The sequence below is a fragment of the Miniopterus natalensis genome, chromosome 1 (genome assembly GCF_054644295.1).
Source record: "Miniopterus natalensis isolate mMinNat1 chromosome 1, mMinNat1.hap1, whole genome shotgun sequence".
NCBI classification, from domain to species: Eukaryota; Metazoa; Chordata; class Mammalia; order Chiroptera; family Miniopteridae; genus Miniopterus; species Miniopterus natalensis.
The window spans coordinates 35,873,291-35,887,978 of NC_142081.1; the positions used below are offsets into that span (position 1 = coordinate 35,873,291).

The 14,688-nt window shown below is 38.2% G+C and overlaps 1 protein-coding gene across 2 annotated transcripts in view; it reads left to right on the forward strand.

Moving 5' to 3' along the window:
• Positions 1 to 14,688, forward strand: part of FERMT2 (FERM domain containing kindlin 2) — a 63,943-nt gene that overhangs the window by 40,556 nt on the left and 8,699 nt on the right. For both annotated transcript variants that reach the window (XM_087820420.1, XM_087820425.1), the window contains exons 5-10: positions 2,994 to 3,219; positions 3,327 to 3,429; positions 5,033 to 5,140; positions 8,413 to 8,547; positions 9,250 to 9,299; positions 10,694 to 10,818. In XM_087820420.1, coding sequence (XP_087676546.1) covers positions 2,994 to 3,219; positions 3,327 to 3,429; positions 5,033 to 5,140; positions 8,413 to 8,547; positions 9,250 to 9,299; positions 10,694 to 10,818 — 747 coding nt within the window. The remainder of the gene's footprint in view (positions 1 to 2,993; positions 3,220 to 3,326; positions 3,430 to 5,032; positions 5,141 to 8,412; positions 8,548 to 9,249; positions 9,300 to 10,693; positions 10,819 to 14,688) is intronic.

Below are 14,688 nucleotides of genomic sequence, written 5' to 3' on the forward strand. Positions count from 1 at the left end.
AATCTTCACAAATATAAAAATTATTTTAATTTCCTTTTAATACTTTCAAAATTATTTCATATTGATAATATTTTAATTTTTCTGTAATGTCAACATTTATATTTTTTAACTCACTTGTCATTTGGTATGAGATGTTTTGATGAAAAAATTCTAAATTGTATTAAAATACTTTAGTACTTTCTTTAAAAATATATAAGAATATGATCTATAATAAGTTACGAGGCAGATTCTCCTGTGTTAACATATAGCAATACTCTCGGGCTAATAGGGCCCAGTTTTTATTTTTATTTTTTTAATATTTCTAAATTGATTTTTAGAGAGAGAAGAAGTGGGGGAGAAAGAGAGAAACATCCATGTGAGAGAGAAACATTGATTGACTGCCTCCTGCTCACCCGTGCTGGGGATGGAGCCTGCAACCCCAATGGCATGTGCCCTGACTGGGAATCAAACCTGCGACCTTCTGGTGCATGGGATGACACTCAACCTACTGAGTCACACTGGCCAGGGCGTTAAGGTTTTTTTTAAATATCTATAGCAGGTGGCCTGAGACTGTAGTGCTTGTGGAACTCTTTATTCCTTCTCCTAGTTTTAAGTTACTTTTCTCTGCAATTCAGCAAACTCGTGTTTTGTTGCTAAGTATAGTTTTTCATCTAACCTTGTATTTGTTTTCTGCTTCAAATGTGTTTTAACTGGGGCAAACAGGAATACAGGCTAGTTGGGATTGTCATTGAACTGAGACTTAAAAGGAGTTTAAAGTGCACATACCCTCTGACCTAGCAGTGCTGCTAGAATTGGGAAATAAGCACAAAAATGCTTATTAGATAAATTTTTTTTTTTTGCAACAGCATTGATGACATCAGTAACAAACACTAAACAAGTAAATGTGCACCATTGGGAATGGTTTAAATAAGTTATAGTTCACTGGAGGCAGTGTTTGTAGCTGCAGTCAGACTGGCTGATGATAGCCTGGCTCCACAACTGAATAGTTCTTAACATCGATCGGACAAGTTGTTTAACCTCTCTGTGCCTCCGTCTGTTCCTCTAAAATGAGAATAATAAGGTTGTTGGGAACAACAAATGAGCATTACCATAGAGTGCCTAACAAAGTAAGAATAAATAGAAACAGTGACGTGTACAAAGAACATGAAGTTGAGAGGAGAGAGATTTGAGTGGGGCTGATTCTAGTAAATGTGTGATTTAAGGGAATATATCTTCTGTTTTAGAAACTTCATAAAGAAAATTGTCAATTCTAACTTTACTCAAGTGCCCTTGTAGTTGAAGGTTCTAGCTTTTAAAGCTACGAATAATAGTATCCCAATGTTCTTTAACTCTAAGAAGGAGAGTCCACAGATTTGTTGCTTAGTTAAGTTTAACAATGTTCAGATTCTACAAGTGGCTTTAGTGCTAACATTGCAAGAACACATATTAGGGACATCAAATGATATCCTGTAGCTAGCAAGAAGTTTTTTTCTTTTTTTATTGTGTTATCTTCCTAGACTAAGTCATGACAACTACAAAAATCTCTAGCATTGCCACCACTTAGGTAATTGTTCCTAACATTGTGTGGGGTAGGAGTTAGAGAGGAAAGGAGATATTCCTAAATCAGGTAAGGGAAACAGCCACCCTTCGTTCTCTTTCCATCATCCATTAACAGTGTGATACCCATTTACCCATTTTCTTTTTTAAAAGTATGACTACAGTCAAAATAGAATTAACAGAGTAGGGACTTTGGAGGAGAGGTGCTGAACCTTTAAAAAAAAAAGTCTTTAATCACCTTAATTTTTGCAGTTGAAATGACAGAGGATATATCGGTTGACTAATTCAACAAATTTTTATTTATGTAGCCTCTACTATATGCCTAGTTCCTTAATACCAAGGAATCAGAAGATTAAAAAGATAGTATCCCTTCAGGGTTTTCATTGTAAAATGTAGCTTTGTTAGTTAATTAGCCTCTTTCCAGAGCAAAATTTTATCTGCCCCTTTCCTTTGTTGTTGTTAATCCTCACCTGAAGTTTTTCCCCCTGTTGATTTTTAGAGAGAGTGGAAGGGAGGGGGAGGGTCGGGGGGGGAGAGAGAGAGAGAGAGAGAGAGAGAGATCCGTGTGAGAGAGAGACTTAATTGGCTGCCTCCTGCATGTGCCCGAACTGGGACCAGGGATCGAATCTGCAACCCAGGTATGTGCGCTTGATTGGGAATCGAACCCATGACCCTTTGGTGTGCGGGCTGGTGCTCTGACCACTGAGCAACACCAGTCAGGGCTCTACCCCTTTACTTGTAATATTTTATTTGTAAATGTTGGATCCAGTTTAGCTATTCACTGAGAAAACACTAACATAGAATTATTTTCTTAATGAGAATTGATTTACTTACATTGAGCGTCTTAAAACGGGGCGTGGGTTTCAAAGGGTGATCAACATGGACATGTTTGTTACTAGACACTTGACTAAAGCACAACTTCATTCTTTTGAATTGGATAGAAAACTTACTTAGGTTGTAGCTTCTAAGGTTCTTTATTCTTAAATCCACTTGAAATATGTACTTCAGTTTATGAGTCACAATAGGAAAATCCTGTTTTTTCTTTTTTCCATTTCCTTTTCATTTTCATTCTTTTGTTTCTGTCTTCTATTGTTGCCTTTCCTTTACCTTCTGAATTCCTTTCTTTCCTTTCCTATAGGCACTGATGTTCTTTACATTGGCCCTCTGAAAGGTGAGCCTTGCCACAATTAAAAACAGAACGTGTTGGTCTGCTTTAGCTATAGCCTTAACTTACATTCTAATTCTCTTAAACTGATTCTCCCCCCCCCAGAATTTCCACCAACTTAATTACATTCATTTGGCCTTGTTATTATATGACCTAATGTTATACAAGTAGAGTGTTATTCACATGTTTTCAAGACAGGTAGTGTCCTAAGCTTTCTTATTGTGGCATATGTTTTTGAAAACTAAGATTCTATGCTTCACACTCACTACCTCTTTTTCGTGTCGTTTATTAGGAAGTATATATTCAAGCCCCGGACTTTATAGTAAAACAATGACCCCCACTTACGATGCTCATGATGGAAGCCCCTTGTCGCCGACCTCTGCGTGGTTCGGTGACAGTGCTTTGTCAGAAGGCAACCCTGGCATACTCGCTGTCAGTCAGCCAATCACATCACCAGAGATCTTGGCAAAAATGTTCAAGCCTCAAGCTCTTCTCGACAAAGCAAAAATCAACCAAGGGTAAGTTTTAAAATATAGATACAATTGAAGAATTTATCCAAGTAGAGGTGGAAATAGTTTACTAAATGTGTCCTGCTTTGCTCTGCTGCTCTTGTTCCCTTGTCCAGGTGGCTTGATTCCTCAAGATCTCTCATGGAACAAGACGTGAAGGAGAATGAAGCCTTGCTGCTCCGATTCAAGTATTACAGCTTTTTTGATTTGAATCCAAAGGTACCGAGGGTTTAGAGGAATTTCTGTTTTTCCTTTTTGTTCATTTGGATGATTGTTTTTTGGAAGTTGGTGGTGTGAGGAATTGTTTGTAAATAGTAAGTCTTTACTAAAAACCCAGAGCATTAGACAAAGGCGTCTGTATTTTACATAAATGTAAAGATAATTGAATTTTTGGTTGATTTGTATTTTAAGGGCACTAATTGGGTAAAAGAAACAGAATTGGTAAAGTTAGTTTTTGGGTTTTTTTCATCTCTTTCTTCAACTGCACTGTAGGTAAAAGAAAAGCTTCTGACAGATTACCTCCTCAATTCCTTTGGTTTCTAATTATTTACCAAAAGATGTAGTCTTAAAAAAACATTTTTTTTTTAAGCAACGTCTTTCTATCTTATAGTCAAACATTGTAATATGTTTTTACTATCAAATGATTGCTACCAAAGTACTCTGTTTTCCTGATAAGACTTAAGTTTACTATGAAAATATGTAAAGTTTTACCCCAGAAAAGACCTGGCACAGAGGTTTGGATCATTTGCTTCCCTGTCATGCATGGGGGAGAAAGTCTCTTGACTACTTGTCATCCTTTTCATGTCTAGATTTAAAAAATATATATATATCTTTATTGATTTCAGAGAGAGGAAGAGAGAGGGAGAGAGAGAAACATCAGTGATGGGAGAGAGTCATTGACCAGCTGCCTCCTGCACGCTCCCCACTGGGCATCGAGCCCACAACCCAGGCAACTGCCCCGACCCGGAATCAAACAGAGATCTCCTGGATCCTAGGTTGATGCTCAGCTGCTGAGCCACGCCAGCCGGGCTTCATGTCTAGATTTTAACGTACATAGTTATCATTTTTATTAAGTGCTTAAATAATTCACTGTACAATAGTAAAATATAGAACTATAAAAAATCATTGTCGTCCCTTTTCAGGCCATTACATAACCGAATTTTAGTAAAACCAAAACTATTTTGGGAATGTAAGTACATTTGCTGGGGGCCAGAAAGGGGTTATGTATTTTGTTACTCTATCAGTACATTACTGTTGACTTTTATTAACATATCTAAATAGAATTCAATAACATATAAGTAAATCTTTTCTACAAGTCTACATATACCCTCTCTTTTAGATTTAAAAATAATGTACTGTTTCCAAGGACCCACTACTTTGTCTGGGTATGCTTTTCCACAGTGAGCAAGATGCTCCTGAAATAATTAACGTGCTCTCTGATTATGACATTTTTGTTTGGCAGGTTGCCATAATAATACTGGAGAGCAGTCAGTTCTACCTTACTTCAGTGCCTTCAAGTTAGATTTTGTTAAGGATTTTAATATCTAATGGTTCTTTCCCTGGAAAGTAACAATCTATTTTTAATATTGAGTAATCTTTTGGCATAATTCATTGTCTTTTTTAATGGAAAATTATATATATACACACACATGCCTAACTCTCTAGGTATATTTCTTATTATTGCATATTTGATAATAAGTAAAACCCCAGAAAAAAATGTATGTTAAATTTTTCTTGTAAAGCTTTAAAGTGAATATTTAGTTTTCAAACTTTTGAATGTTAAAAGTGATATATTGTAAAAGAATTCTCTCTCTTGCTGCAGTATGATGCAATCAGAATCAATCAGCTCTATGAGCAGGCCAAGTGGGCTATTCTCCTAGAAGAAATTGAATGCACAGAAGAAGAGATGATGATGTTTGCAGCCTTGCAGGTAGTGGAGAGTACTGGTAAATGGGACTTTGGGGGCAGAAGGGATAGAGAATTATTTTTAAATAGTAAAGTGGCATATTAATCCAGTAGCATTTTAATAGTGTTTACTTTTGGCTATGTAGAAAGTGAATAGACACTTAGGAAGGCAACAAAAATATATGAATTTTATTTAGTTTTTTTGTCTTATCTAAGAGTTTAGTGGTATACTTACTAGTTACTTTTCTTTATCCTGTAGGAGAAAAATTATCCTCCCACCCTCCAGATGTATATTAACTATCCAATTTTCCTTTGAAATAGTCTATATTAAATAATAGATATCTGAAAGCTTACTTGCATAATTTCATAAACAGTTGGGAATGATGACATTTGTAAAATGGGCTATGGCAGAAATAATACCTTTTAAGAAGATAGAATTTTAAGAAACTAGGAAAATTAACCATAAATATCAGTAAGTTTTTAGAATAATAATCCTTAAGAAGTAGGTAGCTAATGTTTTATTTAGATTAAACTAGTGATTTTCTAAATGTAGTTCTTGCACACCACCTGCTTCATAATTACAGTAGGGCTTATTAAAAGATTGTCCATTCATCACTGCTACCCCCTTCTGGTAAAATAACGTTAGGGTGACACCCACAAATCAGCATTCTTAGACACACTAAGGCCTGACTGACCGCTAGATTAATCTTTTTTACGTTTCAGATACCTGAGTGAGGCTTCGGTGAATGTTCTTAGATTATGATGGAATTCTGCTTTCACCTAAAGTAATTAAATACAAGAAGCAAAGTTGTATTCAGTTATGAAAAGTTTTTGCTATAAAAATGACTTTTTTCCCCCTTTGGAACACAGAATGCTCTCAGTATCCCAAATGCTTCTATGCACTCAGAAAAGTTTTCTAGTTAAGATTAAAAAATTGTCTGTTAGAGAGGAAGAACAGCTAATTTCTCTTAGTTTACGTGATGAAAGAAGGAAATAGACGTGAAGCTCAGAAAAGGAAAATCTTTAATGACAGATGAACTAGTCTGATCAGTTATTTTCTAGAGACTAGTTAATACTCTTCTGTTGTGCTTTTGGATGTGATTCTGACTATCTGAAGAATTCCTTGAATTAAATCCTGGAGCATTTTTATTGAAAGTCCCTCATTTGGTTATGACTTTCTACCTACATCTTTCTTATTTAGAATATGGGATTGTAATTTTTAGTGAGGGTTTTGTCAGTGACAGAATAATAATACATGTAAAATATGGGGAAAACCACAGATTTTTATTGTTTGGTATTTCTTTTTATCTTTTTATTGTAAAAATAATGCATTCTTTTTAAAAAGCCAACATATAATAACATGTTTAGTACATAGTAGGTGCTCAAAAACTATTTGTTAAATGAGTGTACATAGTCATATTGTCACAGAAATGGGATTGTTATGCAGCTTCCCCCCACCCAGTGTACAATAGATATTCCATTTCAGTGCAGTAAAAAACACCTCAGAAACCATGGATTTTAACTTGTGGAGACTGGATGTCCCAAAGCACAACTCTCTTGGACCATTTTAGAATCTAGATTTAAAGAGGGAATTTTATATTACAAACCCCTTGAGTTGTTAGAAGCCTTCCCAGAGACTGGCCTCAAAGCCCTAGGTGTAGTCATCCAGTATCAGAAGGGGGAAACTTTGAAAGTATGGCAAAGAAATGCCTGCTATTTTTTATTTTCAGACATAGCCTACACTCTCAACTATTCTCTCCTTTGGGCTCCTGGTTCCTTGTGTAAAAGAAATCTACAGTGGTAAAAAGAAAAAGTAATTCTAAATAAGAAGTTGTGGATAAAAAATGAAGTAGTTAATAACACTGGTTTGTTTTTGTGGGTTTTTTTAATCTATATTTATCGCGGGGAGAAACATCAGTTGGCTGCCTTCTGCAGGCTCCCCGACTAGGGATTGAATCCAAAACCTGGGTATGTGCCCTGACCAGGATCAAACCTGCAACCTTTTTGTGTACAGCACGATACTCCAACCGAGCCCACCCTACCAGGGCAACGCTGTTTGTTTTTAAAGCATTTAATCGAGGACGTTCTGCTTCAGAATCACTTAAAGCACTTAGTAAAAATGCAGATTCCAGCTGAACTCCAGATTGGCTGAATCAGAATCTCTGGGAGTAAACCTCTAAGGGTTTATATTTTTAACCAGCTCTCCACATGATTCTTAATATATTCTGACGTCTGAGCCACTGCCGGTGAGAGCCTCTTCCTATCGTGTTCTCCATGATTTGTGGACCTGGAAGTTCCTACCACTGTAAAGGATCTCATTTCAGCACTACTGAAGGCATGGCCACAGACTTCTCACTACTGATTCACTAAATCTTAAAATACAGAGGAACATTGATAATTGGCCTCAGATTAGTTCATTAAACATTCCCATGAATGGATTATATTCAGTGAGTATACTTCCGAAATTTGGAGTGCTCCTTAGTGCTTAGAAAGGTAACTGATTAAGTGGTTTATAGTTCAGCTTACCTTTGTATAAAACCTCTGTCAGGTTTAACATCAAAATCTAATAGATCATTAATGTTTGTTCTAAGTCACTTACCTAAGTGTATTTAAAATCATGACTGGTTATTCTATACCCAAAGATTTTCTTATTTACTTAACAAGTAGTTATCACTACTCATGCATGTATATGTGTACATGTTAGTAATCATGTGGGTGTAAACATTGTGTTATTCTTATGTAACAATATAAACATCTCTCCCTCTGGTCATTGAACTGAGGAAAGGGGGAAAGTGTAGCTTTAGCTTTCACCACCATAGTGATAACTAACTTTCCCTCTCTTGGTAATAGTGGAATTATAAGGTAATCAATGTTAATCCATTTCTACATATGGCCTAATGCATGTTCTGTTCATTCAGTATTTCTTGGTTCCAGGCCCTGTTCTAGACACAGGGAATAAATAGTGAATGGGGGGGGGGGGGGAGTAAAAAATTTCTGCTGTGTAGAGCTTAGTGGAGGACATGTTAACACTCTAAGGCCTAGGGGCCTCCCAAACTATGAATTTATTTGAATGTGCCCAAAGACCGTACTTCTTTTGAATAAATATTTATTAGCAGACTTAGGACACTGATTTCAGGTGCTGTGCCCTTTACTTTCCTGTCCTTCTAGTTCTTGGGACACTTTTATCTTTTCAAATTAGGTGATGAGAGGCATTCACTAGAGATACAGATAATAATCTCATTTTCAAGTTTTATATTTAGAACAATCATTTAAAGAAAATGTCATTTCTGGTTTCAGTATCATATCAATAAGCTGTCAATCATGACATCAGAGAACCACTTGAACAACAGCGACAAAGACGTTGATGAAGTTGACGCTGCCCTTTCGGACCTGGAGATTACTTTGGAAGGGGGTAAAACATCAACAATTTTGGTAGGGTGAATCTTTTAGCCTACTAATTGACTTTGAATGATACCTACCTTTTGTCAGTTTAGGTTCTCATGAAGTATTTTGGGGATGTGGAGAAATATTTGATGCTTTAGAGAATTCAGACATTGATTTTTCAGAAACTTTTAAAATGAGTATTATTCCAGATCTTCTGATACTGTGCACATTCTCTTGCAAGTACTAGTAGGAGGACATTTCTGCAGAGGAAAAATTAATCTCAAGTCATGGATAAATCCATTTAGTGCTCTCCAAATTTGAAATATTACAAAAAGAAGAAAGAAATAGATCTCAAGAAAATTTTTAAATGCTAAATTTGGTTTTATGGTTTTAAAGCTTAGGAATTAGTTATTCCAGAAACACTAATTAGTTATATAAGAAACACTTCTCTCGGCACTGTTAGGATTTACAAATTTTCCGTATGCAGATACAGTTTTAGCTGTATTAGAATCAACAATGTATTCTTGTGCGTTATATAAACTGCCATTTGATCAAGTTTTATCAGCTCTTTATGACATTTGAAAATGCTTTCGTACTATATGACCATATAATACAACCTAACCATTAAAATCCTTATCTGTATTTTAAGTAATTTTGTTTAAGTAAGCTGGTTCTTGATTTCAGATACCAAATATTAGAGTTTCTCATTTCAAGAAAAATAAGAAAAAAATGATTAAATTCTTTCTCTAGGGTGACATCACTTCAATTCCTGAACTTGCTGACTATATTAAAGTTTTCAAGTAAGTACACAAGACGGAGGGATTCCAAATACTAATGAATAATAAATGTCAGTTTTATAGTTAGGTTCACATTATTGAAATTGACGTTTGACTGGCCAACGCATCTGTAAAAGCACCAAATAAAGCACTTAACACTACATTATAATGAGGGGAACTAACCATTTTTACCAAATTAAAACACAGTACTCATTAAGTTGTTTTATTTGGTAAACATTTTTCTAGATTGCATCATGTACATTGTGAAATGCACAGTGATATATGGGTATAAAGCGACCCAGGTCGTCTAGGCGAAAGGATAGTATGTAATGAACTGTAACTGTCAGTGACCGTTCATAGCCCCTGATTCTGTTGAATTCTGTTCAGTAGTTCATGGGACATTTTATTTTTTTAAAAAATACATCTTTATTGATTTTAGAGAGAGGAAAGGAGAGGGAGAGAGAGAGAGAGAAACATCAATGATTAGAGAGTCATTAATCAGCTGCAGCCCGCAACCCGAGCATGTGCCCTGACCATGAATCGAACCCTGATCGCCTGGATCCTAGGTCGACGCTTAACCGCTGAGCCACGCCCAGCCGGGCCATGGGACATTTTATAATTAAGGTTCCAGTGTATGTTATCCAGACTTTTAAACGATCTAGTCATAGTCCACAGAGTCACGAGAGCTAGGCATTAAGGCAGGAAAGGAGGAGGTGTGGAATATAATAAACAGAGCCATCGTGGACTAAATTGCTGTAGCTAAACATGAAACAGCTCAACATATATAACATTTCTGAGACACGGGCATGATTTCAGATGCTGCTGCCTCCCCCCTTCTTTCTTCACCGTTTATATACCTTTTCCACCTACCTGCGCCTTTAACTACTCTCCCTCCTGACTGCTCTGTCTTCGTTATGTTTGACATCGGAGTGGCAAGGTAAAGTTACCATTGAAATACATGCCTGAGAGACGAGCACTTGCCTCACTTAGTCATGCCAGGTAAACTCGCTTGTTCAGAGAGGCCAGAGGCAGCCCCACAGACACCGTGAACCTGTGGGTAATTACGGGACCTAGGAGATTTCCAATCCTGACGTTTACTTCACCTTTCTTTCCCATCCTTTCCATGTGACCTGCTCGTGCTACAGGTGGCTACAACTGACCGAAATACTAAAATGTTGGCCCTACTGTCTTTCTCCTCTGCCCACTCACTATTTGTGAGGTCTTCCTGAGTAGACCGATTGGGAGGGAAGGGGCCAAGCCATGAACAGCAGGACGGAATAGAGCACATGGCCAAAGGGAGCTGGTTCAGCAGATGTAAAACTTGGCCTTAGATTTCTAACATTGCGAAACTTCGTGCTAAAACCAAGCAGTGATAAAGTTATTTCAAAAGTGTTTTTTCTCTTAATTCTATTTGACAGGCCAAAAAAACTGACTCTAAAAGGTTATAAGCAGTATTGGTGCACCTTTAAAGATACATCCATTTCCTGCTACAAGAGCAAAGAAGAATCCAGTGGCACACCAGCTCATCAGATGAACCTAAGAGGTAAGGGGGGCCTTGGAATGACCACTGTTGGTGGTAGATTATCTATTAGCTAATATTCAGTACACTTCACTTTGCTGGGGGGAAATGTTTTTCAGCAGTTTTCTGCACTCATTTAGGTACTTTTTTATGTTTATGTAAATATGTATGTTTTTTACTTAGTTTTTATTTTAGACTACTACTGTTGTTCGTTCACATCACTCCTTCCTCACCTCTCATCTGATCGATGCACTAGTTCAGGTGGTAGAATTTCCTCTCCAGGTTCACGTGCTGCTGCTTCTACAGCGAGAGGACATCTGCCTGCCTCTGCTGTGACTTCTCTGTAGGGCCTTTAGCTAGTCTTACAGATTCTCAGAGAGCCTCTCACATGTGATATCATTCACTAAAACAGCCTGGCTCACTTCCAGTTCAGATACCACTTCCTCTAGGAAGCTTTACCCGTGAGAACCACTCCAGTTAAACCCATCGTAAGTTGAAAATATCGAAATGCATTTAATACACCCAATCTATTGAACATCATAGCTTAGCTTAGCCTACTTTAAATGTGCTCAGAACACAATATCTCACCCCCCCACAAAAAAAACCAGTATAGTACACTACAATGAATCAGTTGTTTACCCTTGTGATCACGTGACTGACTGGGAACTGCAGCTACTGCCCAGATATCATTCTTCATATCACTAGCCCAGGAAAAATCAAAATTTCAAATTTGAAGTACAGTTTCTGTTGAATACATATTGCTTTCACACCATCATAAAGCCAAAAAAATCATTTAAGTTGAGCCATTATAAGTCGGGAACCATCTCTACACCCTTGGCACCTGGCATGCTTGGTAAAGGAGGCAGTAGATTGGCTCCTCACTGTTCCATACTTTTTACAGCAAAGGCTAGAAAACTAAAATACATTTCCCAGACTCATTTCTAGATTCTGAACAGATGCATTCACGTGAGCCTACAATTCCCAGCTGAGTTAAAGGGTTGGAGAGGCAGAATTGAGAAAGGATTGGGGAGCTCTCAGGCTCTGGAGCCACAGCTCCTGGGCTCCCAGCTACTGGACCGTAGTGCAGGTGTACCTCCCCTGGTAGGCTAGTTCTGAAGTGGTGTATATGGAGTTATTCCTGTCAGTCCAGCCCATCCTTTTTGGGTTACATTTTACATGTACATTTATTATTATATGTAAAGCAACTGGACAAAAGGAAAAGGTCCCCTGACTCATTTCACAAAAATGATTCCCAAAATAATTTCACTTATCACTTAGAACACAGAGATGTTTTTCCTGATCTTTTTTCTTAGTACGTTGCACATTAGGGTATTTTTAGTATATTTTAACAAACTTTCCAAATCTACTTTGTCTGGTAGTCATCTGAACTGTTGTTTTATAGTTATGCACACTGTAAAAAATAGAAAACCTCTGTCCAAGGAAGAAGACTGCTATGCCCAAGTGTTGGGATTCTGTAATTTTCCTAAAACTTTTAGTCTCGCTGTCTTTCTCTCTGTCACATGAGTTTAACTTTGGGTCTCTACCAGTGTTTGTTTCTCAGAATCTGTTTTAGCTTTCTTCTTGCTTACCTCCTGGGCAGCCCAGGATCAGCTCAGGTTATCTACTCCTGAGTAAGAAACTAGATCTGTCTCCTTTCTGTCCCTATTATATCCTTAACCTTCTCCCTGAATGAATGAGAAGTCGAGTCCTGGTATGGAGGACTCACAAAGTGTTCTCATCCCACCTCTCGCAAGTCCTCCCAAAGGAGCATTTCTGTGGCATGTCACACTGAGGAAGGTAACACTGGCCTAAGAATCTAATGGCCAAGATTCTGCCCTGCCACTGAATAAGCCCTGTGATTTTGGGGGAAATAGTCTGTTTGGACCTCAGTATCTTCGTCTGAGAAATGAGTCTGTTGGACTGGATGCTCCAAGGCCCCCAAGAGATCTAAAATGCAAAGTTATGAAAAATTCAGTTTAGCAAATATGATTTAAACTCCTGTGCCACAAACTGCTAGGTACTGGGGACATGTGCAAGAACAAATTATTGTCCCAGCCCTCAAGATGTTTAGAGCATGTTGGGAAGATACATAGTCACAATTCAGGCAATAACTATTACTTTAAAAATTAAGTAACAGGTCAAAGGAGCAAGGGAGGGTGGGGGTAAGGGTGCTGTTTCATTTAGTCTTCAGTTCAGTAATGGTGGAGAGAATCAGGAGAGATTTCATAGGGAAAATGCTGTCAGACTTAGGATCCAAAAGAGAAAACTGAGATCTGGGGAAGGGAGGAGGAGAATTGGTAGAAGAGCCTTCCAGGCAGAGGCTGGTGTAAGCAACGCCTGGAGAAAAGCTGGAATGCAGAATTCAGTCAGGAGGATGAATGCTGCTTAACAACTGTTGAATCTGGTTCTGCTAACATGGGAGGAATAGCAGAAAGAGTAGGCAAGAATTAGTGGGTAAAATTTTAAGGAGATTGTTTTTTAAACTGGCATCAGTGAAGTGCCACTGAAAAATCATTAACTTGAAAATGACAGGATCCATCATATTTATATTGGCTACAGTTTAGAGGAATAATTTCAGATAGTGATAGTGATCCAAGTTAAGGTAATCAGTATGGATGGAGAAAGGGTACAAATTCAGTAGATACTGAGTTCAGTCAGTGGACTGGGTGATTGATTTGGGAGGGTCCAGAGGGAAAGGACTTGTTTCTGGCTTGTGTAGTTAGGTGGGTAGGGTGTTACTGAGATTGGGAAGAGACAGGAGCTGAGTTTGGAGAAAAAGATGAGTTTAACTTTGGGATATTTTAATTTTGAGGTACTTGCCCTGGCTGGTGTGGCTCTGTTGGTAGGAGCATCATCCCATACACCAAAAAGGTGGTAGCAGGTTTCATTCTCGGTCATTGCCTGTTTGATCCCTGGACCTAGTCAGGACACGTGCGGGAGGCAGCCGATCAATGTTTCTTACATCAGCGTGTGTGTGTGTGTGTGTGTGTGTGTGTGTGTGTCTGTTTCTCGCTCTCTCCGTTCCTCCCTTCCCTTCTGTCTAAAAATCAGTGAAAATGTCCTTGGGCAAGGATTAAAAATAAGTAAATAAATTTGAGGTACTTATTTGGAAATAACCTGTAGGCCATTGGGTCATGGGAGAGATCCGTGCTACAGATGCTGCTATGGTGGCTGTTGGCATGATGGTAAATGTAGCCATTGGAATGTTTGTCTATAATACGAGAAGGCTTAGAACCCTGCAGAAGACTCATGTTTAAGGCATAGGGCGTATCAGAGGACGAAAAGCTTGTAAAGGAGACCCCCAAAAAATGCTTAAGAAGATTATGGAAATAATGTACAATGGAAGCTAAGATAAAAGTTGTTTCAAAGAAGACAGAGTGAGCCCTAGCGGGTTTGGCTCAGTGGTTAGAGCGTCGGCTGCTTACTGAAGACTCCTGGGCTTGATTCCTGCCAAGGGCACCTACCTCTGTTGCAGGCTCGATCCCCGGCCCTGGTTGGGGTGCGTGTGGGAGGCAACCAATCAATGTGTCTCTCTCTTCCTTCCACTCTCTGAAAAGCAGTAGAAAAGATGTCCTCAGGTGAGGATTAAAAAACAAAGACAGTAACTTAACACCAAATGCTTAAGAAAAGTGAGAGAAAGATTGTTAGCTTCTATAGGATTCAGCCACATGGAGGAGGTGGTCATTGGCCTTGTTTAAGAACAGACGCAGATTTCAGTGGTGGTTGAGTATGAGAGTCAAAGTACAGTCATTGAGAAGTAAATAGGAAACAAAGACAGCTTTCTTTTTAAATTGATTTTAGAGAGAGTAACACTGATGTGAGAGAAACATCGATCTGTTGCCTCCTGCACGTGCCCTGACTGGCCAGGGATTGAACCCACAACTTGGGTGTGTA